Raw genomic sequence first — 26,808 nt, 5'->3', positions numbered from 1 at the left:
TAAAGTTGCCAAGGTTGGAGACCCCTGCTTTAGGAAACAAGATGGCAAAATTTTCCCCACCTCCATTTTGTTCCTTAATTATATTCAACTATTGTTCCTCCAACTATTAAAAAAAAAAGCACAAACAATTGACTAAAAATTTGGCTTTGCCCACTACAGAGGTGTTCTGAGGGCAATAAAAAAAGGATGCAGGGGGCCGTATATGGCCTGCAAAATACTGCCTTGCAGGCCTGTATTAGCCTTCCTTAAGCTGAATACCACCCAAAGAATGACACTCATCCCTGCTGTCTGAGCATCCAGCATGGCCTCCTGTTTTTCAAGCCCTACCCCAGCCGTGCCGAGACCGACAACATGTTTGCACTCAGCACAACTAGAGGGCAGAAGGATTAAGGCTTAAATAAAAGTACTCTTCTCCTTCCCCTTTTCAGTACAGCTCCCACAAACCAAGCCACCATGCACTCAGGGGTCCATCCAAATGCCACTGAATGGACATCTCCAAACTCTGTACGCCTTGGAAAGGAAATCCTGCAAACTTGTCTTTCTTCTTTTGCCACTTACCACGTTGGCGAGACTTCAGTCAGAGCTGGCTTACTTTCTACAGATATACAAAATTTGTTCATCTTCATGGCCAGGACCTAAAATGACCCCTGCTCCTTTTCCTTTTTTTAAAAGAATTCATCCAACAGGCAGGCACACTTGGGCACTTGCTCTCTCTCTCTCTCTCTCACTTACACACACTACACACAGACACACACTTCAAGATTCTCCTCTCTCTGAAGCCCTTCCCCCACTTGTCCCCTGTCCTGGAGGACAAGAAAATATTTCTTTCTTTCTTTTTGCCAGCTTCCCTTCCCTTCCCTTCCCACCCACCCCTCCCCCCTAAATAATGCTCAATAGCATTCATACTCAGGTATTTAATAAGCATCTCTGAGTCCCCTCTAAACAGATTGACACCTTGGCCCCTGGTTCCCACCCACCCCCTCTCCCCAAATCCAGGCTTCTGGCTCCATGCACGCCGGTTAGTGGTCTTGACCCCAAAATATAGTCCGTGGGTTGATTTTACCGTATCCTGGTGAAGAGGTTAAGAACTGAAACAGATTCCTAGGATTGAAGAAAAAGAGAAGGAACCATTACCATTGCCATACTTAGAAGTGTTTTAACGGAAGATCTCCAAACGGGATGTAATATCACCTGGAAATGTAAACATATTCTAACACTGAGAAAAGCAGTAAAATAAAATGAAATAAAGAATATGGGAAATATATATATATATATCTCACTCTCACTCACTCACTCCCACACATCACACACATACACATGCATACTCCCATACAAAAATGCCCATACAAATTCGAAGGAGCATTTCTATTATAGGTGGCCCTTGTACAATGACCACTTGTTCAGTGACCAAGCTTACAATGTTGCTGAATTAGTGATAGTTACAACTTACAGTCATCACAACCTCCCTGCAGTCATTAATCAGTTGTGACCTTCCTTACCAGCTTCCCACAAGCAAAGTCAGTGGAAGCTGGTAGGAAGTCGCAGTCACACGAGGTCCCTGCTTAATGACTTGCACAGTTCCCCCTTAATTATGGCAACCAGAACTGTTGAAACTTCTACCATTCAACAGCACACTTCAGGCAGTTTTTTGACTTACGACCATGTCGCTTAATGACAAGTCTCTGATCCCAATTAGCAACATGAAGCAAGGGCTACCTGTATTCCCATTAGCTGATTCATGCAGGCACAAAGAGCTGTAACAGAACAACAATCTCTCTCCTAATCCAGAACAATCCAGCACTGGATTTCTAACATTGGTGTCTGGAAGTCTCCAAGAAGCCAGACAGCAAAGTATGGGAAAACCAGCCCTAGTCTACTACCAGTCCCACGTTTCAGTATCCAGAGGTGTTCTGAATTTGAACCTGAAACTCTACCTAGCCATCAGGACTAATAGTAATAGTATCCTTTTTCTCAGGGTATCTGATTGTGCCACTAGATCTGAAAGGATGGGCATGCTCCCATGCCCATCCCTAAACATTTAAGTCCCTTCCCTAAATGTTGCCATAGAGTGGGAGATAGGCAGCATGCCTTCTCAGCGGTGGCCCCCTGCCCTCTGGAATATCCTTCCAGGGCTCTATTCTCATAGCCTTCTGAATGGCTTTCCCCACAAGCATTGGGAGGGTGTAAGGCTGGAGCCCAGTAAAGTTCTTTACGGATGTGTGGGAATGTTTCAGGGCACTGGGAATTTCTGTGTAGGATTTTATGTTTTTTAAAAAATCTTCATTGTTTTATGTCACTTGTGAGCCACCTGAGATTATGCTACATAAGATGGGCAGCTACATAAACCTTTAAAACAAATGAACAAGTTACTGACTGCTCTGCTCCACCTTTCATGTCTTAACTCCGCAGAGGCTGCCAGTTAAAATCCGCAGAGGCTGCCAGAAAAATAGCTGTACTGGGTCATAGGGAACACCTCACTCTATGTTCCCACCTGTCCTTGAGAACCAGTTATACGCCTATGAGAAGTCCCTAGTACTCTTCTGCTGACAGAGGCATTCAATATTAAGGAGGAAATTCTCCAACGCAATCCACTCACGCTTCTTTCTGGAAGAGAAGCATGATTTCTTCACAGCCTACTTTTCAAAATGTGTTAAGTTCATATTGGACAGCCTTCCAATATGTGCAGAATACAACAGTGAGGATGAGTCACTTATTCGAACTTCTGAACTGACTTGGAATGGAATTCATAAATCCCCAGAGGTACATATTTAGCCACTTACATGGCAGAAGATAGAAGATTTTTTAAAGACAGATAGCAGCTCAGTTTGAGGCTGAAGCTTTCTTTGTCTTCATTCATTAAGATGGTACATAGCTTGTAAGCCTCAACTCAGCATTAGCTTCAAAGTATTTGAAAAAACCCACACAAAGGTTTTACCTTGGTAGAGCGAGTTTTGCTGAAAACATTCCAAAACCGCAGTGTCTCATCCCCGGCTCCTGTCACAATGGCTTCTCCATCTGGTGACATTGCCTATAAAAAGAGAGTTGAGGAAAGTTATTATTATTGTTTATTTGACTTATAAGGCAACCCATTTCATTTATGTGATTTATAAGGCAACCGATCTCATTTATGTGATTTATAAGGCAACCCATCTCATTTGGGCAGCTCACAACAATAATTCAATAAAAACAGGTTAAAAACAATAGATGCACATATAAAAAGTATTCATAATCAATTTAAAAAACAAACAAACAAACAGAAAACCATGATCAGCAGCAGAATTCATCCTGTATTAGTTCAACGCAGTCACTGTAAGACCTCACCACCATTATTGGAGCCCCCAGGCATGGTGGCAGTGCCATGTTTTCAGGGCCTTCATAAAAGGCAGGAGGATAAGGGCCAATTTAAGTCAGAGAGGAGGATGTTCCATGGGGTGGCTACCATGGAAGAAACAGCTCTCTTTCTGGGTCTCAAAAGACGAAATTCTTTTGCAGACAGGACCCGTAACGTGCCTCTCGTGATGGAATGGGTAGATGTAACTGGAGAGAGCTGTTCAAATAACCTGGTCCTGTTATATAGAACTTTGTATGTCACAACAAGCGCTCTGAATTGAACTCAGAAGCACATGGGTAATTAATGCAGCTGAACCAATGGAGCAGCAGAGTATAATGTTGTGCTGATTGAGGTGCACCTAACTGCACATGCTGCTACATTCTGTACCAGTTACAGCTTCTGGATGCTCTTCAAGGGCAGCCCCATGTTGAGCACATGATAGTAATCCAGTCGAGAGATGACCAGGGCATGAGTAACTGTGAGCAGAGCCTCCTGGTCCAGGAATGAGCACAACTGGCACATAACAAGGAGTTGGCCACAGCTATCACCTGCTCTTCAAGCAGGACCATGAGTCCAGGAGAAGCCTCAGATTGCACAGTAGGTCTGTTTGGAGCAGGGTCAACCACATCCAGACCCAAAGGTCGTAGGTTCTTGGAACCAGCAGACCCAAAAATCCAATGCCATTCAGTTTTGCTAGTTGAGCCAAAACCTATTGTTCCCATTCAGATCTATTGTTCCCATTCAAACTTATTGTTCCAGATTTCAGAGAACAGAAAAGGACTCCAACAACATCACTTAATTTGCCAAGGGTGAAGAGATATCTGGGTATCTCCACTGGGTATCATAAACATAGTGATGATATCTCCAACAGATGACCTCATGCAGCAGTTTTATGTAGATATTAAATATGAGTGGGGAGAATATCAAACCCTGCAGAACTTCACAAAGCAGGGACCTAGGAGGGGGGAATCACATGCTCCTTATCAGCATAGACTGGAACTGACCTAGAGAAAGGAGGAGAACCAATACAAGACAGTGTTGTCCTCCAGGAGCACCAGCACAAGACACTGTCAACACTAACTTCTGGAACCAGAGCAGGAAATACCTTAGGTGATGATACTGAAGGCAACCAAAAGGTCAAGAGCAGCAAGGATGGCTGCACTACCCCCATACTCACCAAGTAAAGGACTCTGTAGGAATGCCCAGTTAGCTTTGCAACCTGAGTCAAGGACGGGTACTTCCAAACGAGGATCTGGTTCTGTGAGTATCCATGGGTGCTCACCTACAGAGAGAACATTCTTCAGGTCTTAGCTACAAACAAAAAGCAATTGCTTAACACAGTGTAAGCCGCCCTGAGTCTTCAGAGAAAGGTGGGATATAAATTCAAATTAAAAAAAAAAAAGCACAAAGGCCGAGGAAGGGATCCCAATTATAATCTGACTTTTGAGGGTGTTGATGGTAGCCTCTAAATAGGTTTTCCATAGAAATCCTTATCAGTTAAGGTGGTTAAGAAGTATGAATTGACTCATTGTTGTTATTTGGTTGCCAAGTCATGCCCGATTCTTTGCAACCATATGGACCATAGCAAACCAGCACCAATGCCAATGCACTATCTAGCTATCTCCATTCTATGCTATCCCCTTCTCCTTTTGCCTTCAATTGTTTCAGCCAAGGAATTATTTGGTCTGTTTTATGATGGGAGAGAGATCAAGAGATAGAAACATTCCTTACACGCTGCTGAAGGAAAAGTTGTACAAGTGGGAACTTTGAGGACCCAAAATAAAAGCAAAAAGAGTGTTTTTATTCAAGTTCCATTTTTAGTTCAGAATTCCTCTAATTATGTCACTTCTCCCATAAACTGATGCATTATTCACAATAGCCCTGCAAGGTAGCTTGGAATGAGAGGACAGTGTTCAAATTACCAAGGGACACAGCAGAACATAGGTATGCTTTTATTAAAGTATGTAAACTTTGCCCTAAGCCCACTAACAGCAACTAAGGGCCCCTGACTGCTTTTGAAGAGAGGAACAGCCCTGCTCTAGCAGAATGATTGCTATTCTAGCATCCAGTATCTTCTGCATTAGTGACAACTAAAGAAAAGCATAGAATACTTTATTTGGCCAAGTGTGATTAGACACACAAAGAATTTGTTTCTGATGTAAAAGCTCTTAGTGTATGTGCAAAGCAACAGAATCATCATCATCATCATCCCAATATGATTATCTTTTAATGATAATAAGGATATAGCAATACTACAGTCATACTACATAGTTAAATATTTATACTGTGTTTTCCCCCAAGTAAGACTGTCTTATATTAATTTTTGCTCCAAAAGATGCATTAGGGCTTGTTTTCTAGTTAGATCAGGAGGGTCAAACTAGCAGCCCATGGGCTGAATGAGTCACTTGCAGGCCACACCCATCTCAGCTCCACAAAAAAACATTGTGATACATCACATGACAGCAATGTGACTCAGCAAGTTTGACATCCATGGGTTAGATCTTATTTTAGGAGAAATACAGTACTAAATTCATCCATCTGGCTGACATTTTTAACTGGGGCTTATTTTTGGGATAGGATTTATATTATGAACATCCTGAAAAATCACGCTAGGGCTTATTTTTCAGTTGGGTCTCATTTTTGGGGAAACACAGTAGACATAAAGCCCACCTGAAGAGAATTATTTCTCAAATATCAACATGATATTCCCTGTGTCACACTGAATTCTGCTAAAAAACAAAAACAAAAACCAGGGCCTCTAGTGGCTCAGACTGCTAAGACAGTCTGTTATTAACACAGCTGCTTGCAATTACTGCAGGTTCAAGTCCCACCAGGCCCATGGTTGACTCAGCCTTCCATCCTTTATAAGGTAGGTAAAATGAGGACCCAGATTGTTGGGGGCAATAAGTTGATTTTGTATATAATATACAAATGGATGAAGACTATTGCTAACATAGTGTAAGCCGCCCTGAATCTTCAGAGAAGGGCGGGATATAAATGCAAATAATAATAAAAAAAAAGTAGCCAAACTGGGAATCCTTCTCCTATGCCTCAACCAATGAACCAAGCCCTGAGTCTTCGGAGAAGGGCGGGATATAAATTCAAATTAAAAAAAAAAAAAAAGGAAGGGAGGCCACTTTGCCGTTCCCATACCATCCCATGGTCCTTACCAGTTCGTTGGCATGCTTGGACCAAGCAAGGTTGCACACTTGTGACCCTGTGTCAATGCACTGCAAAGGCTGTCCAGTTAAGGTATTCCAGAAACGTATACAGCGGTCAGCAGTCCCACCTCCTGAAGCGAGGAGCCCATGCTGATGAGGGGACCAAGCAATAGCTTTGACTGCCGCGAGGTGCTCTGTATACTGCTGGACGGGGCTGAGGCTGGAATGGTTCCAGACAAGAAGCTGGAAAGGAAGGACAGCAGTTCATGAGTATCGTGCTTTCAGGGTAGAGGGACTCTGCTAACACTTGAGGCAGAGGATCAAACGAGTTACCACTTGTATTCTTGGCTCCAAGACTATGTTTTGCACTGGGAGGGAGGGAGGAGGTATAGCAACCGGAAAAAAGGACTTTCTTTCAGCACCCAGTTTTGATTACAGCAGTCCACTGAGTTCTAGACTGTATTTTTAAATTGAAAAAACCAACACCATCAATAATCAAACAGCTTTAACTGGTTTGTGGATTGAACTGTTCTACTCACTATTAGAATACAGTGACATATTTGGAATTAGGCCTCAGGCTTAAGAGAAATTTGCTATTACTAGGCTTTGTTTTGAATCTGAACATTTCTATTCTTGCCTCTCCAAGTTTTTACATTTTCCATAGCTGTTTATTTTTATTTTTTAAAAATTAAATCATGTACAGTAGCCCTCGTCTTATGATTGTAATTGAGCTTGGAATTACGGTCGTGACAATCGTTAAATGCCTCTTGATTGTGTCACCTCTTCACTCTGCCTGATTTTACAAGCTTTTTTACAGCAGTCGTTAAGAAAACCCATTTTCACCAGTCGGAGGTTTTTGTTGGAAGCTGGCAAAAATAAGCTGAAAATCATGGACACATGATCATGGGGCACTACAAACAGTTGTAAGCACGAGCCGCTTGCCAAGCACCCAAAAGGCCATCATGTAAGTGGTGTGTGTGTGTGTCCATCAGAATCTTGAAAATGGGTTGTAAATGGCTCTGAGGAGGTCCCTGAGAACTTCAAACAGCAGCTAAGCTTAAGTGTATGTTATATTGCATCCCTCAAAAGGGTCATCAAAGCAATATCCAATAATAAAGATAAACTAGAAATAAACATTAAAAACTGCACATTATTTTCAGAAAGGCATGGGAAAAGATAAAATTAGAATCAATGCCAACCTATATAGAAAACCACACCTTCATCAAGTTAAAATGGAACCAGATGGATCTTCCTACTAATATACCAGCCAGTGAGAGACTGAAGGCGAAAATGTCTCCCCAGTCTCAGTAAGAGAACAGATGAAATTTAAAATCTTACGTGGTGTTTTAGGGAATTGTGTCAGATCTGGAATAATGTCAGGTTTCCAAGTGATGAAACCCGTTCAAAAAGAAATAGGCAAAATCTATCTTCCAAAACAAATTTATTTTATTTACGTGGGCATCAAATTGCCAAAGTCTGTTGTAATTCTGGATCTGATACAAACCGGAATTATACCACATAATATTGTAAGTTAGAAACTTCCCTCAAAAGTCACATTCTCCAATAAACACTCAATCCACATTTCCCGGTGTCTTCAAATTCCATCTTCCATTCTCACCAGGAGCAGCCTCTGTTTCCCCGGGAAAGAAAGCCACCTAGCCAAAATAGTGAGCCAAAATCCTCACTATCTATTCGCTCCTTCCCACCACCTTAAGAATGTGGCAAGCCCAAAAATCCACCTTACATAGTAAAGAGAAAGAAAAGGAATAAATGAATATAATAGAGAGCCAAATAAAATGGCTACACATATGCCAAATTCGGGCTTGACAATCTCTTTATCATCTCAGATATCGTATTACGAACACACTATTCAGACCTATTTAAATTCAAAATAAAAAACAGTTGGCATATTCTGTGTCAAGGTCATACATTGTAAGCCGCCCTGAGTCTTCGGAGAAGGGCGGGGTATAAATGTAAACAAACAAAAAAAACTTCTCTCATGCGCTTCTAGCATTCTCTTAATTCAAGGTCCATCCTCTACTCTCCTGCTACAGAGTATCACAGAAATGCAGCAACCACAGATTGCGTAACCACAGCCACCCTGGATCAGCAAAGGTTAAGGCCAAGCCGGTCACCTCACCTTGTTGTCATTCCCACCAGATGCCAGGAGCTGGTGATCTGTGGACCATTTCAGCCCACACACTTCCTGCCTATGGCCTTGAAGGCGCCGTTCGGACTGCAAGGGAGGCGTCCGGATGTCTCTCTGGAGGATCATCCGGTCTCGACTGCCAGAAGATAGCTGGTCTGCATTCCATGCCAGAGCACCTAGAACAGAGGAGTGTTGTGAAAACCACGAAACACGGTGTAGTTGGGAAAAATCCTTTATGAAGAGAAGTTTTGGGAATCACTTCTAGAGCACCTCCTGCCCCTGTTGGGGGAGTGCCTGTGAAATGTCATGCTTGGAGCCATTCTAATCACCGAAAAAACCCAGCCATTTGCCAGAGGAAAGTAATGTCAGAAATGGTTGGAATTAATACTATTTTAAAGATAAGAACTACATTTGAGTTTCCCTAAAACAATTCTCTTCCAGTGCATCTTCCAGTGCAACATCCAGCATAAGATGCCAGATTTCATAATTTCATCTTTAATAATGAAAGAAAGCTAAAAAACAGAACTGCCCTGAAACTATGAAGGAATTACAGTCTTGAAAGAAAACTGAATATCCCTGTTGTTTAAAACTAAAAAGTGATTAAATTTTGTATATGTCACCTCTTCTGAAGCATCTTCCAATAACTAGTGCCTGGCTTATCCAGAAAGTTATTTGCTTACCTATTCCAATATTTGTTTTGACTAACAACAGCAACTCTTTAAGTCTCAGGAAGGGTTTTTTTTCCCCAATTGCTGCGTGAGGAGCCTTTTTCCATTTAGTTACTAGGTGTGTTTCTAGCCACTGGATTAGATGCAACATTAGCTAATTGCTCATATGGAATAAAACCAGATAGCTATGAAGCACGATATATTATTTTTCTTTTGTATAAAAGAATTATGGCTAACCAAAATAACACAAAATTATAAACAATCTTCTGCATGCTCAACATCCGGATTAAAAATTATCTAAATCCTTGAAATTTTAACATTTCTCCTAAAAAGTAAAGAGCATCTACTCTGTTTATCAAATTAAAAAGCATCTTAACAATAAAAACAGTCACAGTCAGAGCACGAGTCCCTCCACAGAAAACAGCTAAATACAAAGGATTTTCAAATCCTAATCTCTCTGGAACAAAACCATTTTCATATAGCATTTGAAAATTAAGGGAGAACACATGGCTACCACATCCAAAAACTTGCAGCAACCAGTGACGTCCCATGTTCAGTTTACAATATTCTAGCTTTCCAACAGAACATGAAGTAGGGTTACCAAAGAGGATCTCAGCACATGGAGAGGTTCACAGACAGGTAGAAGATGGCTTATGAAGCATTCAAGTCTCAGATAATTTAACCTAGGATTATGGAAGAATGGGCTATATCATCCACTGGAATGTCTCACAATGACCAAGAGTTGTCTACAATGCTAAGTATAACGAGAATTCATTACTGCGCAAGGAAAAAATTAACATTCAACTTGGGATAGAATATTCCAATAGGTGACATCAGTCAGCTTTCCTTACCCACTCTGGCTGTGTGACCTTCCAACATTGAGAGTTTCTTTCCTGCTGCAGCATCCCAGATCTGTACAAAACCTTTGTGGGTCCCAACTGCCACCAAATTGCCCTAAGCAAGGAAAAAAAAATATCAAACATACGGCTGCAGGAACTATCAGTCTCCTGGGAAAACACTGCTCCAAATACGGTCCCAGCTCTAGAGCAATGTTGAAGAATGTATTCTTTCTCTATCTCTCTTGTTAGCAACTGAACACCTAAACATTTGCTGTTATTTATTTCGCAGGCATATGTATGCAGATTCACTTGCACAAAATTTCTGCAGGACCCTGAATTGTACTTTTTATGGTAAAAGAACTTTGTATGGTTTTGCAAAATAAGTTGTGTAGGATAACATGTGGTTGTGCAAATATGTAATATGTATAAGTAGATGAAAGTAATAATTTTGTATGAGTATCGGCAATTACTAAATCACCTGAACTGGAATCGCCCAGTATGCTCTATGGTAGGGACATCTCTGCAAAATTTCTCTATCAATTAATATCCTTAAACAGGCTATTTCAGAGATATAATCTAGAATCTTCTGTTTACAAACCACTGCTGAGCTATGGCTGTTGGCAACATAGTATACAGGTTTAAACACCTGTCTTGGTTTTAGCCCTTTAGCCCTTTTATACTGCTTCAATTTAAGGAGTTTTAATTCTAAAGCTTTCACTGCATTATCCATTTTTCTGGTCTCCTCCTCTTTATTTTATCCCACCTTTTTTATATATAAGTAACTCAAGTTGGTGAACACACACTTAATACTTGTGCCTCCTCCTATTTTTCCCACAAAAACCCTTTGAGGTGGATTGACTGAGAGAAAGTGACTGGCCCAAAGTCACCCAGCCAGCTTTCAGGTGCAATGGAGGCCTAGAACCCACATGCTCCTGATTTCTAGGCCAGCACCTTAGCCACTATAGCAAATTGGCTCTCGATCTTTGTCTCAGCCCTGCAGCGACCACATACTGACCCGTTCTGACCATCCTACAGAGGTAACAGAATCACCTTCCACAGATAGATCACACAGCCGCGTCACCTTGGGAGGAAAAAGTGAAGAATCAGAAATCTCTGTAAAGGCACTGAAAAAAAAAAGGGGGGGAATTCAAATATTTGGGTTTCAGAAACCTCACTTGTACTTTTGGCTTCAGAAAGTCAAGCAGCAGGAAAATCCTGTCCTTAACAAAAATTTCAAGCCAGGAGTTTCCAAATTCCCAGCATCTGAAAGATACTGTTTTTCAAATTTAAATGTGGTGCGTGTTCAGAGCAGGCTACCAGAGCAGAAACCCACAAAGCTAGTCAAAAGAGAGACTTCTTCAAGGGCCCCAAAGGTGCTTTTTCAGGAAGGAAACTGGATTAAAAAAAGCACCTTTGGGACAACCATAACCTGGATGACTGAGAATCAGTCATTTTTAGCTATACAATTTGGGATGAACACCCTTTGAATAGTGTGGGAGTAGGAATGGACACAAATAAACCTCCAAGTGCTTACACGACCCTCTAAACGACGCAGATTATCAGCTTGTCTGCAAGGAATATAAATCCTTCTATTCCCCACTATCCTGTCAGAACTGAAGAAGCTTCTTGGATGAGAAGCGAAAGGTCTTCAAAAGAAAGAACAAGAAAGTCCAGTTGCCTCCTGAAAAAGCACCTTTGGGACAACCATGACCTGGATGACTGAAAATCTCTACAGACTTCTTCAAGGGGCAAATAATATTCTGATTCTCTATTGGGGGAGATGTCCAAGGGCAGGAATATATTTGGGATGAACACCCTTTGAATAGTGTGGGAGTAGGAATGGACACAAATAAACCTCCAAGTGCTTACACGACCCTCTAAACGACGCAGATTATCAGCTTGTCTGCAAGGAATATAAATCCTTCTATTCCCCACTATCCTGTCAGAACTGAAGAAGCTTCTTGGATGAGAAGCGAAAGGTCTTCAAAAGAAAGAACAAGAAAGTCCAGTTGCCTCCTGAAAAAGCACCTTTGGGACAACCATGACCTGGATGACTGAAAATCTCTACAGACTTCTTCAAGGGGCAAATAATATTCTGATTCTCTATTGGGGGAGATGTCCAAGGGCAGGAATATAAACTCTTGTCCCAAACAACAGGCGTTACCTGGCTAGTGCAAGCACTCCAAAGGTAGACACACGTCCCAAGACCAACACTAAGGACGTTGAGGGATGACCAATCAACTAGGTTCAAGTAGAAGTCATCCTGAAGTTCTGGAGCATCCAAAACTTTGAATGGAATTTTGGATATCTTCCTTGTGGGCTTCCGAGGTGATCGAAGTAATTTTTGACTATTGGAAGGAGGAAGAAAAAAAAGAAGTTGAGGAAAGTACCAAAGAGAAGGAATATCCATTCAGATATACCCTAGTTTGTGACCCACCTCCTACAAATACACACAAAAAATAAGATATTTTAAAAATGTCAAAAGAATCTGACCATTCTATTATTTCCTGAAGTCATTTCAGGAATTCCAGACCATTTAAAGGACCACCTCTCTCCTATTACATCCACCCAGCCCACCAGGATGGGAAGGCAGGGTATGTTGCAAATCCCATCTATTAGGGATGTATATTTTGTGGAACCATGAAAAGGGAGTGGTGGTGGGACCTGGAACATCATTCCCCCAAGATACGATTAACCCTCCACAGTGTTGCTTTTCCGAAAGGCCCTGAAGACGTGGTTTTGTCAGTGTGCCTGGGGACCATGAATGTAGAATGGTTGATTTGATTAGGTTGCTGCTACCATGGGGAGAAGATATGGGTTTCTATGTTGTCGACTTTTTAAAGCCTGGAGTCACCTGTATGAGCGCTGGACAGCCATATAAATAACCATCAGCGGCTATTAGAGTTACAATCTTCTGGCAGAACTGGAAACAGCAAGCAAGTTGGGTGTTGGCATTGCCCTTCTTCACCTATTTAAGGCTTTTCCCATTTTGAGAAATGAGTGCTAGACGAATTAATTTTTGTTTAATGCAGCACTGCTCTTCTTGTGTTCTGAAAAACGTATTTCTTTTATATTCTTTCTCTATATTCTAAACAGCTAGAGATCAAGCAGGGGCTGGTTATTCAAGTGCTGGGGATGCTTTCACTGAGAGTTGGTGTACTGAATAATGGCTGAGACCTAATGTTCTAAATTCCACACCATATTTCCTCCTTGTTTATTCACACACTGACATTGTTACATGGCTGGCTGGCTAGGGAATTCTGGGAGTTGAAGTCCACACATTTTTATGTTGATATGGCTGAGAAACACTGCTGTAGAGGGTTGCCCAATATTCATTGATTAATGGTCCAGGAAGCAACGTTAAAAAAATGTTAATTTTTTAAATCTAGAAATAGTTTAATCTAGATCAGATTAAGCTATTCTATCAAATGTACCACACATAGTTTATGTGGTTCAGATGCCTATAGAATAGAATAGAATAGAATAGAATAGAATAGAATAGAATAGAATAGAATAGAATAGAATAGAATAGAACAGAACAGAACAGAACAGAACAGAACAGAACAGAACAGAATAGCAGAGTAGGAAGGGACCTTGGAGGTCTTCTAGTCCAACCCCCTACTCAGGCAGGAAACCCTATACCATTTCAGTGTCATTTCAAGACATATGGAAATTTCTCCTCACCCCAAATCCAACACAATTCAAGAGAATTTTCCCTTCCCATTTCTAAAATCAGTGGAAGAAAAAAGCTCAACCATGAGGGAAGGGGATTTGCAGTTTATCTCAAGGGAGCTTTATCCTACCTCCCCCCACTGTAATAGCATACCACTAGGACTAGCTAAGCATCCATAATAACACTAGCACTAATATACTTATATACACTTATATACAGCTTCATAGTGCTTTACAGCCCTCTCTAAGCGGTTTACAGAGTCAGCATATTGCCCTCAACAATCTGGGTCCTCGTTTTACCAACCTCAGAAGGATGGAAGGCTGAGTCAACCTTGGTTCTGCTCAGAATGGAACTCCTGGAGTGAGCAGTGAGATAGCCTGCAGTACTTCATTCTGACCACTGAGCCACTATGGCTCTTTTAATAATAGATACCACAACGAAGTTCAATGCAACTTCTAGTTCCCAAACCACAAGGTGGCATTAGTTCCAGGATTAATATTCTGCATGGATAACCACCATCCCATTTCAAATGGTAGCCAACCTTTTGTTGCTGACAGGGGAGAGGGAGTATGGAGAGACCTCGTTGCCATCATCAGGACTGGAACGTTTTGTGGTGAGGGAATACTACATTAACAAGGAGAAAACAATTACCCCCAAATTAGCAAACTGAGTTTTCTGTCAAAGAACAAGCACTTGATTTCACAATCCATTCAGACTATATCCATATTGCACTAAGCTATCATATTTGTTTAATTTTAGCTTAACATGCTCTCTGAACCCCAGTCATTGTGACTATTCAACAAAAACCTAGCTTAGTGCAATGTATGTATGAAGTTAGTCTTGCCTTCCTATCTGCCAAATGCTTACAAACAGCCTGTTTAGTTTTCTTTGTCTACAGCCTTCCTTCAACTGTCAACAAGATAAGAAACAGAAAGTGACTCAAGCGTGGGCTCCAACCACATCCTTTTCAGCTGTAATAAAAAAATAAACCTGAAATAGCCTCCCCAAAATGGCTTATCTTTGCTTGCTTTCAGACAAGCAACTTATTAGAAAGGCAATAAATAACGTCACATTATTTTATGATGTAATTCTTTTCAATTCGTTTCAATATTTTTTTTGCCATTATCCCAATGCTTCTTTTGTTGTATTTTAAAGTTCTTTTTTAATTTTAGTGGGAGGTGGCTCAGCAACTTTAACAAGGAACAGATACTAGAACTATGCAAAGAATTCAAAATAACTGCTTTATAAACATGTTAGAGAATGTATCACAACTCTGTTCAAGGACAGCCGTTTTGCTCTGGCTAAGTTGCTTTGTGACATATCTTTTTTAAATGTGTTGCATACTTAAGACACAATACTTAAGACACAATATCTGAATACTCATTTCTAAAAATGTGGGAGAATATTACTGCACTAATGTTATTCCAATAACTATCAGATTAATTTGAGAACAGGAAGCTGAATTAGATTTCACTTTGGCCTGATACAGAAGCTATGCTTTTTTAATGAATTTGCATTTAAATAAATAGCTGTACCATGCCACCATTTAACAATCATAACTTCTTCGTTTTTAAATAGTTAACAAAATATAACAGATCAAGGGTTTACCCACAATATCTTAACTGGGACTTCCAAATCCAGAAATAGTCTAAAATTCAGCTATTAAATGGGCCACTTTACAGAACAGGCTGCTCAGCTAAACAGATTCACACCCTGAGTTTAAACGAATAATACTAATTCCTAAACGAATAATTTAATTCCTAAATCCTAAATGAATAATACTACCTGCTTTTTATTGTAGGTCACCACCTGACTATTTCACAAAAAGGCAATATAATTTTCAGAGGAGAATACCGTGAAAAGGCTCTTCTTCTCAGGCGTGGAGGGCTGCAGCCTCCTGTCCTCAGTCTGTGGATCTTGGACTTTCTCAATCCCAGCTCCAAGGAGTTCATTTTTTAGCAAGGCGGAGTAGGCAAGGCCATCTGCACAAACAAAAACCTTGTCAAACTGATTGGCCATTTCTTAAAAAAATAGGTTGACTGGAAGATTGTAGCAATTTACCAAAAAAAAAATGTTTTCAAAACATTTTTTGAAAAATAAGAGACATTTTAGGAGGTTGGAGACTGAATTTCAAAGTTAGCCAAATCTGTCTTATTGGCAATGTACTAAAATTAACAAACAATTACTATTATTATATTTAATTAATTAACAGAAAAAAGGACATAGAATTTTTAAAAAATATTATTTCTAAAATATATTAATAACCAGTGGTTGGAGATTACATTTCAAAATTAGTTAAATCTGTCTCATTACAAAGTGCTAATATACTTAATTACAAACATGAAAGATGAGTATAAGTAATGCTGAGATCTTATTAATATTAGTTAAGGATCCCTTATTCTTCCTTAAAACTTACATTCTTTTTGATAAAAGCTTAAGACTCTGCTAAATATCTTCCACGTGGCTATTATGTAGTGTTCTCCCCCAATGTCTATGGGGACTCTCAGTCATCCAGGTCAAGATGGCAAAGACAAACAGCAAACCAGGCTACTGCAATCTAGCACAAACCAGCCTACCCCAATCTCTTCAGAGGGCCTAAGGCATGCAAGCAATAGGCAAGATTTGGTCTCTACCTTTGCCATTGTCTGAAGTGGCATCTTTTGCTTTTCTATTTTGACTTGGAGACTTTTCATTTTCCTAAAAATGCAGATAAAACAATTAGAATGCACCTATTTTGAGAATTTCCAAACTTCATAGTGGATCTTTTTTTTTCTTTCTTTCAAAAGGCAATATAATTGTTGTAAAGCTTTCTAAGCAGCCTCACTGCAGAAGATTCTGAGTCACATATCAGAGGCTCTACTTCAACCACTTACCAAATTTAGCACTACTTATCCTACCTTATTTCCCTAAATTTAAAAACTGTCCCAGAATCTATCTTCTCCTCTTCAGTGCTTAGACATTTTAGAGGAATATGGAGTTCAAGGAACATTATCTAATACAGCTGATCTTTTCACCCAGAAATTCTGGTATTTTTTAAAATGCCAAAAGTTTTCAAAACATCTCTTCAATAAACATTGCTATCCATTCACACAGCTTGGTAGTTTTATAATTTGCTTTACAGTTCCACTCCTGCAGCCCCACCCTCCCTTTCAAAGGTTAAATAGGCTGCATCAGGGAGGAGACTATTCAGTTATTCTAAAAGCTGTGATGAATTGGCCCCCATCCTTTTTCATTCAAACCAGCTTTTTTTTTTTATTTAGTCTTTCCATACCTATCAAACAATCACTGCATATATTGTTTTCCATTGATTTCAGAGTTTGTCTTGCTGGTATATATTTATAACCAATTAAGGAAAAAAAATCTTTCTTGTGTAAACTGGATATTTTTAAATAACTAAACCCATCTTCAAGCAGTCGCTTGAAGTTCCTCAGCATTTTTAAGACCCAAAAGCCTTGCAGTCACAACTCCTGACACTCAGAACATTTGGAAAAACTCCTGCTTCACACATTAAAAAAATCCCCAAATTTGACCAGCACCAACTCCAGGTAAGTAGCTCAGATTATCAGATTTCCTTGTAAAAATTTGGAGAGGATTGCCAGCCTGACTAGACATGGTAGGCTGGATGACCTGATTCCTGACAATCTTGGTCATGATAGTCCTAAGATATATGGTACCCTCCATATGGTTTAAGATCACAACTTCAATGACTGAACATGTTATTTTCTTTTGGCTACCATCAAACATTTAAGGGAAACCATGACTGTAAAATATATATTTAAAAAAAAACAACCCACACATGGACCAACAGGAAGGAAGAAAACAACATGTCAAGTATTTAGGAACATCCGGTCATTTACAACCAGTCAACCAACTAAATGGCCTTTCTGCAAAGCTCACATTTATTCTATGAAAGCTGATGCTCCAATTTGCTCCAGCTCGGGAAGGAATGAATCTGTCACCATGTTTACTAGGGGAGGAGACGGGTGAATTAGAAGGTGTCAAGGTCCTCCTCATATCTGTAACCTGGAATTTTGAAATGGGAGGAAAGGAAAGGTCAGGAGAGCAGCCATTGGAAATCCACAACAAAGACCAGTGACAAAACAGATATACAACTGCATTAAAAATGAAATTCAGCAATTACAGAAAAGCGAGATTCTAGAATCTTTATACAGGTTGTCCTTGTCTTACAACAATTCATTTAGTGATTGTTCAGTTATGACACTGAAAAAAGTGACTTATGACCGTTTTTCACATTTACAAATGTTGCAACATCTCCATGATCAGGTGATCAAAATTTGGATGCCTGGCAGCTGACTTATATTTATGATGGTTGCAGTATCCCAGGGTCATGTGATCACCTTTTGTGACCTTCTTACAAGCAAAGTCAAAGGGAAAACCAGATTCACTAACATCTGTGACAAGAAAAGTCGCAAAATGGGGCAAAGTTCACCTAACACTTGTCTTATTTAATTGAAATTTTGGGCTCAATTGTGGTCATGCGTCAAGGACTACCCATATGTTATATGAACTTGGCACCTTTGTATAGCTTACCTCATTTTGCACTGTTGCGTTTATACTTTTTTAACATTTGATTCCAAACTAAGTTAATTTAGGACCACTAACAATACAAAGTCTTTCTGGGAAAAGAAGTAACCTTACATATATCTAATTAGAAGTAAAGACCATAGATCAATAAACAAACAAACCCTAGAGGGAATTATATTTCAGCAAATACAACTGAGCAACATTTGAGTAAAATAATATTATAATCTGAACATCATTAGAAGAGATAAAACAGTAAAACCTCTCCAATCATGTCAAACCAAAAATCCAAATATGGTTGATTTCTAGACATACTGATTATGTCCATTAATTAACCTGTGTTTATCAACATTCTTTACTGTATAAATATTGCTGATATATATTTTAGTAGTGTATCATTCAGTGCCTGCTAATCACTTTTTAATATTAATAGGGGCCGGGATAGCTCAGGCAATAGAGAAGCCTGTTATTAGAACACAAAGCCTGCAATTACTGCAGGTTCGAGCCCGGCCCAAGGTTGACTCAGCCTTCCACCCTTTATAAGGTAAGTAAAATGAGGACCCAGATTGTTGGGGGGGCAATAAGTTGACTTTGTAAAAAATATACAAATATACAAATATACAAATAGAATGAGACTATTGCCTTATACATTGTAAGCCGCCCTGAGTCTTCGGAGAAGGGCGGGGTATAAATGTAAACAAAAATAAAAATAAAAATATAATATTACTTTTTCCATTAGAAACCATTTAACATTCCTAGCATTCTAACATTATAAGAATGAAATAAGGGTACCTCATTTGTAGCATTTGCTAGAATAATGCAAGCTACCCACAGAATTGCAGAAAAGGACAACAAAATCTTCACATTTAAAAGCTATTTCAATGACACAAAAACCTTATTTTTATCTGTTTGGGCTGTTTTGCTTTTTGTAAATTTTCAGAACCAAAATGTATTAATGAGTAAGTACAGTGTATTAAGCAGGGGAGTACAGAATGTTCTGACTTTAAATAATCACCCATTCCGCCTTAGGAAGGCCCACTCTGAATACTCCACATAGGATTCAACCTGTCACTTCCAGAACTGTCATTCTGAGAGTTTTGTAAATCATGGATTGCATGAAGTGAATCCTTTCTGGACCTTTAGAACCACTTACAGAGTATTCTGAAGGGATTGGAACAGTTTATTTGGGTCAGGGCATTCGGCGCACAGTTTAATGCAAGTTTACTTAGGACCACACTAACAATAAATAATCTTGCACAATTGCCTTGTTATATTTAGCATGTATCTATATTTTTATATTTTCATCACATTGCAGAAAGATATAAAATGAGCACTAAATTTCAACTGCCTGTTATCACTCGATTTTTTAAAACAAAATAATAATACTGAATTACTGAAAAAGCCCACTAAAAATATATGAATTGGAATGCTTCCCCATTCATTTCATTTTCACTCTTCCGTTACGAATATCAATGGGCAATTCCAATATTCGACTACTAGCATTACATATAAATATGAGACCTTTTATATTTCTCCAAAGCAACAGGAATCTTCTGAATCTGACAAACTGAACATTTGAAAATATACAAGTTTCTTCTAATATGAGTTCTAATTGCTTCCGTTGCCTCTTTCATCACATTCCTTAGGCACATACACGGTTTTCCCAGAACCTTACATAGTTTCTCAAAACAGGGATGCAACCCTGAGAGATCCTGAAGTTTCCTAATTCTTAAGAAGTTGCCAGCAAATTATTACTTTACAGTTAGGGTTAAATTAAAATTGAAAGGTTGTTTCAATTTTAATGAAGTTTACATTAAATGCATTTTTCTACCATTCCCTGTTTTTGAAGTACACTCCTCTCTAACATACACTTTATGATTGCAAATATAACAATGCAAAACTAGGTAATCATTTGTAACTTAATCATGTAAACAAACCAGCATGTGTTTGCTCAATATCTCTTGCACAACATGAATCGTTTTTAGAGATGTATGCCACAATAGAATGATTTTATTTCTTGTACCATATGCAGGAAAATTTTAAATGCTTAATAATATTTACAGAAGGCATCATGTTTTCATTCTGGATGTTGATCTGACGGAGAAGGCGCCTTTCATAGTCTTGATCCATGATGGACAGGTGCAGGACAGGGGAGGGAAAGAGCCAAGGTGTCTTATAATAGTCTCACCCAATTTTTTTGTGCATGGAGACCAGGGGGTGACCAATTGGCTGCAAAGAAAAAGGCACAACCATCAAACTCCAAGCAGCTGAAATGTTAAAACCATCATATGTCATAATTGTGAATTCTAATTCCTCTTTTAGTATTAGATGACACCTATTTTCACTTAATTACAATGGATTTACACACTGGGCAAATTTATTTATTTATTTATTTTATTTATTTATTTTTCGTATTTTTATACCGCCCTATCTCCCAAGGGACTCAGGGCGGTTCACAGCCAAATAAAAATATACATAAAAATACAAAATAAAACATCAGTTAAAAAACTTATTACAAATGGCCGAATAATTAAAAATAACAATATACATAATAAAACCCATTTAAAACCAATTTAAATTTTAAAATCTAGTCCAGTCCTGCGCAGATAAATAGATGTGTTTTAAGCTCGCGGCGGAAGGTTCGGAGGTCAGGAAGCTGATGAAGTCCTGGGGGAAGTTCGTTGCTCATTTATAGACATGATCAAGCCCAGATCATCCTATGTAGAAATTAGAAATGTTTTCTTCAGCCTACAAGCAAAAATGTTGTGTAGCCAAAGTCTTATGTGTTAAAATCAGACTGACTGGCATCATTCTTTTATTAGCTGAGGGGATTGGCTAGGACTAAGAATTGGGTATGGAGTCCCTGACATCAAGGCCTATATTGACTTTAACACCAATTGATTGACTTGATGGAGAATGGCTAGTCATCTGTACCTGGGGCAAGTGGGACCGTTTGGGTTTGAGGACAGAATAACGGCCCCATGGAGCCCTGGAAGTCCACGGTTCATCTCGCCAGCCAGGGAGCCTAACCTTGCTATAACAACCGCGCTACAATAACACCTTGACATTTTCACCGGCCTGGATGGACTGCTGACCGTTTTGTATTTGTATTTTTATTTACCTATGCGAAGATTTTCAACTGCAGACCTTCTTGCCCTGCGAGACTCCCCTCTCTCGCAGGTCTGGCCCTCCACACTATCGAGGGCACATCTTGAGGACGGGTTTTGGAACCCCGAGAGATGGCATGCGAAATCTAGGAGGCTTAGGGGATTTTAATGAACTCTTTTAGTCGTTTTTATTGGGGATTTTAAGGGAAATTTTAAGGGGAGGAAAGGGCGGGAGTTGGGGTAGCCCGTCGAGGTGGGGCCAGTCACTGCGCGTGTTTGCGGCGGAGTGTTAATAGGTCCGAAGGTTCCGGGAGGTGATGTTCCAGGTGACAATTGTGGTTCCATCTGTGTGGTTAGTGGGAGAGGCAGATATGGCGGAGGGGCCGTGTCGAGACCTGGGAGCACGTGTTCGATGTCTGAAGGCGATCACGTGCTCCGGCCCCTCAGTTCCTACCCGTTCCTCAGGAGGCCATGATCCTCAGAGCTTGGATCTTCGGCTGATGTTATGTAATGCCGGTCCGTGGCTAATAAAGCTCCCCTGATTTGCGATCTTATTCAGAAGTCCGCGGACCTTATGGGCATTACGGAGACCTGGTTGGGCCCGGAGGGGGGGGTGCCCCTTGTTGAGTTGTGCCCTCCAGGTTTCCGAGCATTTCATCAGCCGAGGGCCCAAGGTAGGGGTGGGGGGGTGGCGGTTGTTATTAAGGAAGATCTAGAGCCGAGGGAGGCCACTGTTCCTCAGATTGCCGGCTGTGAATCCCTCTATGTGAGGTGGGGCCATAGGAATCAGTTGGGCTTGTTGATCGCGTACCTGGCTCCTTGCTGCGTGACCACAGCCCTGCCCGAGCTGTTGGAGGTACTGGCTGCTGTGGCGGTTGAGACCCCCAGACTTATAGTCATGGGGGATTTCAACTTGCCATCAGTTGGCTTGGCATCGACGGCAGCTCGGGAGTTCAAACTTCCATGACGGCCTTGGACCTGATTCGAGTAAATGATGGCCCCACGCACATGGGGGGAGGCATGCTGGATCTGATTTATATCTCTGGACAGTGGTTAAATGATCTGGTATTAGACGATTTAGTAACAGAACCAATGTCATGGTCGGATCATTTTCTCCTTCGCCTAGACTTCCGAACCGCCATTCACCACCGCAGGGAGACGGAACCTATACGGTGGTTCCGTCCCAGGCGCCTGATGGACCCTGAGAGGTTCCAGACGGAGCTTGGGCCATTCCCTGAGGATCTGGCCCACGGCACGACTGAGGAACTGGTCGTGGCCTGGGAGCGGGCCGCGGCCGGGGCCCTGGACCGTGTCGCGCCTTTGCGGCCTCTGACCCGGCGTAGATCTCGTCCGGCCCCTTGGTTCTCCGAGGGGCTGAGGGAGATGAAACGCCGGAGAAGACGCCTAGAGAGCACCTGGAGGTCCAGTCGCTCCGAAGCTGATCGGACACTAGTTAGGACCTATTCTAGGACCTACCTAGTGGCAATGAGGGATGCGAGGCGCTCCTACGCCTCCACCCTCATTGCGTCGGCAGATAACCGCCCGGCCGCCCTGTTTCGGGTGACCCGCTCTCTCCTACATCAGGAGGTGCAGGATGACCCTTTGCAGGGACGAGCCGAGGAGTTTAGTGGTTATCTATACGATAAAATCGCTCAGCTGAGGGACGGTCTGGACCGAATTTGGGATGATCAAGCGAGGAGAGGAGGCACGTCTTGTTGAGCACATTTGGGATGAGTTTGACCCTGTGGCTCCCGAGGACGTGGACAGGCTGTTGGGGAGGCTTCACGGCACGACATGTTTACTGGACCCGTGTCCTTCCTGGCTGGTACTGGCCACTCAGGCGGTGACACGAGGCTGGCTCCAGAGGATTATCAACGCTTCTTTGTTGGATGGGGGTTTTCCTGCCGCCTTGAAAGAGGCGGTGGTGAGACCGGCGCTAAACAAGCCCTCTTTGGACCCAGCTATTTTGGGTAATTATCGTCCAGTCTCCAACCTTCGCTTTGTTGCGAAGGTTGTAGAGAGTGCCGTGGCGCGACAGCTGCCCCAACACCTGGATGAAGATGTCTATCTAGACCCGTTCCAGTCCGGCTTCCGACCCGGATACAGCACGGAGACAGCTTTGGTCGCATTGGTGGATGATCTCTGGAGGGCCAGGGACAGGGGATATTCCTCTGCCCTGGTCCTATTAGACCTCTCAGCGGCGTTCGATACCATCGATCATGGTATCCTGCTGCGCCGGTTGGGGGGATTGGGAGTGGGAGGCACCGTATATCGGTGGTTCTCCTCCTATCTCTCTGACCGGTCGCAGACGGTGTTGACAGGGGGGCAGAGGTCGACCGCGAGGGGCCTCACTTGTGGGGTCCCACAGGGGTCGATTCTCTCGCCCCTGCTGTTCAACATCTACATGAAACCGTTGGGTGAGATCATCAGTGGTTTCGGGGTGAGATACCAGCAGTACGCTGACGACACCCAGCTGTACTTTTCCACCCCAGACCACCCGCGTAGCTCCCATGTAACACCGCTCCTGCGCAGACTGCACTGGCTGCCTGTGGCCTTCCGGGTGCACTTTAAGGTGTTGGTTATGACCTTTAAATCGCTCCATGGCTTAGGACCTGGGTACTTACGGGACCGCCTGCTGTTACCACACGCCTCCCACCGACCCGTACGCTCCCATAGAGAGGGACTTCTCAGGGTGCCGTCCGCCAAACAATGTCGGCTGGCGGCCCCCAGGGGAAGGGCCTTCTCTGTGGGGGCTCCCACACTCTGGAACGAACTTCCCGGGTTTCGCCAAATACCCGACCTTGGACATTTCGTCATGAACTCAAGACTCATCTTTTTATCCACATGAGGGCTGGCTTAAATTGGGATTTTAATGTTTAAATTTATTAATTTTAAACGGGGTTTTCTTAGTATGGTAAATTTTAATCATTGGGCTAATTTAAAATAAGTTTTTTAAATCGTATTTTAAACTTGTATATTGTATTGTCGGTTTTATTATGCCTGTACACCGCCCTGAGTCCTTCGGGAGAAGGGCGGTATAAAAATCAAATAAAATAAATAAATAAATAAATAAATAAATTCATTGTTCTCCATACAATTAAACTTATCAACTTGTAATTTAAACAATCATACATTTCTTCTGTGAGATCTCCATTCTCATGATCTATTATGGACAATAAATTCCTCAATGCTCACCTGTTTACATGTGATAAAAGCATTATGGGTAGTGACAGTATTACAGAAACATAAACAATTCAAAATTTCCTCACTGCTATTTAAATTCAAAAGTTGGGTCTTAAAAACCTTGAGAACTAAAGTTTACAAAGTTTTTACCAAATTCTGCAATGTTTCTCTACAAAGCAATGGCAGATACACTCAAGATCCTTCAATGCCTGTGCATACCTACCTATCAATGAAACCTTACATTACCCGAAGTCAATTTTGACTCTGAGGAATGCATAACCAACATTTTGTTTGCAAAAACATTAATCCAATACTTATGGCATAAGAAAATGAAGCATAAATCTCATTTATGTGTAGAAATGTGAAAAGTCATAAATATGTGTATTCTCTTCTTTCCTCACCTAAAATACTAGGCATTTGTGAAAGTCATAGAAAATACTCTTTTTATTTTCCATATTAAAAATATGTACTCCTTAAAATGTATTTCTGCACCTCAGAGAGTTGCAACTCAAGGTCTTCCTTGCCCCTCTAAATGAACTATGATCTTGTATGCTGATGAACTTTGATAAAATTTTCATTTCAATCTGTCTCTGCTGTCTGGTTTATCTGACACACAGTTTGAAGTTATCTATTAGCTCCATCAACCAGCAAGTGGTTTTTGAGAAAATTTGTTCAAGACTTTCTCTAAATTCCACAAATGTGCTAATTCTAGGCCTTCCTTAGGCATAAAAGCCACTTGGGTGACTTTGGGCCACTGTCTCTCAAACCAACCAACCACACAGATTTGTTATGGGGAAAATAGGACGCGGGAATGTCAAGTATGTTTGTCACTCTGAATTGATTAAAATATATAAAAAGCAGGATAAAAATATTATATACATAACAGTGTGAAATCATAGTTGCTAGTTCTGTAGTAGGTGTTGGCCTTCATACACAGTTCCTCCCAAAATAGAACCCAGAATGTAATGTATTATCAAAACGTATGTGCAGATCCAAAAAAAGTGCCCTTTTGTGATTGAAAGATGGAAATGTTGTCAATGCAGAGATTTTGTAAGGGCTGCCAACAAACACCGTAATAATTATTATTCTATTACCTGACATGTTAAAATAGCAACATCTGTTGCCCTCAAAAGGGCGTTGCACTAACATTCCTAACAGATAATATTTGCCTAATAGAATTAGTTCTGGGCAATGATAATATGAAAAGCCAAAATAAATTACAACTATATATTTTACATTATCACAACAATGAACTGTCAAAAAAAAAAAAAAAAAGCACGCTGTGCATCTTTTCTATAATTTTTCCTGACCAAAAAAGAAAAGGATAATGGGGATTTTTCTCCTATGGCTTCAAGAATTTCCAATAAATAAATAAAAAAATAAAAACCACAACCCTAGTTATCATCCATCAAGTGCGCCCCTGCTTAAGCTTCCTTTACAGCACCCAATTTCCAACTTTAATGCCTCCCCTTAGGGTTCAAATGAGAACCCTTTGATCGGGAGTTCAAACCCAAGTCCGATGAAATCAAGACATTTCCACATCTTGACACAAAACGGGTTTTTAAAAAAAAATGCAATGCACAAGCGGGCGGTATTAAACAAATACAGGTAAATATAATCCCTCTCCCAGGTTTCCTTTAGCCCAGTGACTAGTCTATGCTATACATGGAGAGAGGGGAAGAGCTGCGCTTAGCATCCATCACTGGACTAAGGATGGAGATAACCAGCATTTGGGAATTTAACCTCCAGCCTCCCGCGAGGAACCCTCCGCGTTGCAAATCGCTTTTATTACAGAGAACAAGAGATGCTCCAGAAGAGGCCTGGAGGGGAGGGGGTGTCCCCCACCCCCGAGCTGCCTCCCTCTCCTCCATATTCACCCTCCGCCTTAAATGCCTGTCAGCCTGAACGCTCCCGTAACAAGACAGCCCTCCCACCGCATCCAATCCAAGCCCAGGCAGCCCCTTTCGAACATCACACGGGGATGCAACCGAGTCTCTCTCCAGAAGCCCCGCGCCCACTTTCACCTGGGCGCAAAAGAGAAAAGAATGGACCCCGCAGGTAAGGAAAATATAAAACCCTCCTCCCTCTCACCTGCCCTCAGCGAGAGCCATCCAATATGGCGCCGATCCGACTCTCTTGCCCTCCCCTTTCCCCC

At 41.2% G+C, this 26,808-nt stretch overlaps 1 protein-coding gene across 3 annotated transcripts; it reads right to left on the bottom strand.

The window, feature by feature from the left end:
• Positions 1 to 977: 977 nt before the first annotated feature.
• Positions 978 to 26,808, bottom strand: FZR1 (fizzy and cell division cycle 20 related 1). 3 transcript variants are annotated; one of them, XM_058163344.1, is made up of 14 exons: positions 26,745 to 26,808; positions 20,425 to 20,592; positions 17,719 to 17,844; positions 16,455 to 16,518; positions 15,676 to 15,803; positions 14,363 to 14,445; positions 12,313 to 12,496; positions 11,164 to 11,229; positions 10,161 to 10,263; positions 8,633 to 8,817; positions 6,502 to 6,735; positions 4,509 to 4,613; positions 2,936 to 3,028; positions 978 to 1,101 (listed from the first exon to the last, which is right to left on the bottom strand). In XM_058163344.1, the coding sequence occupies exons 2-14, from the start codon at positions 20,491 to 20,493 to the stop codon at positions 1,060 to 1,062; spliced, it is 1,482 nt and encodes a 493-aa protein (XP_058019327.1). In that variant the 5' UTR covers positions 20,494 to 20,592; positions 26,745 to 26,808; the 3' UTR covers positions 978 to 1,059. The 3 variants fall into 3 exon arrangements, with proteins under 3 accessions (XP_058019327.1, XP_058019328.1, XP_058019329.1); XM_058163345.1 differs by lacking the exon at positions 26,745 to 26,808 and adding an exon at positions 26,531 to 26,642; XM_058163346.1 differs by lacking the exon at positions 26,745 to 26,808 and adding an exon at positions 26,588 to 26,610.

Source organism: Ahaetulla prasina, chromosome 1, assembly GCF_028640845.1.
Source record: "Ahaetulla prasina isolate Xishuangbanna chromosome 1, ASM2864084v1, whole genome shotgun sequence".
Lineage (NCBI taxonomy): Eukaryota > Metazoa > Chordata > Lepidosauria > Squamata > Colubridae > Ahaetulla > Ahaetulla prasina.
The sequence above is the reverse complement of the archived record's forward strand: the minus strand, read 5'-3'. Positions and strand labels throughout refer to the sequence as shown.

What these genes read in the sequence shown, in the direction of transcription:
- FZR1 (XM_058163344.1), bottom strand. Translation starts at nt 20,493, where the DNA reads ATGGATCAAGACTATGAAAGGCGCCTTCTCCGTCAGATCAACATCCAG. An exon ending in CCTACAGAGTCCTTTACTTG is followed by an intron (nt 3,029 to 4,508) that starts GTGAGTATGGGG and finishes CTCTTTTTATAG; the next exon opens with GCAATGTCACCAGATGGAGA. An exon ending in GCAAAACTCGCTCTACCAAG is followed by an intron (nt 1,102 to 2,935) that starts GTAAAACCTTTG and finishes CTTCAATCCTAG; the next exon opens with GAATCTGTTTCAGTTCTTAA.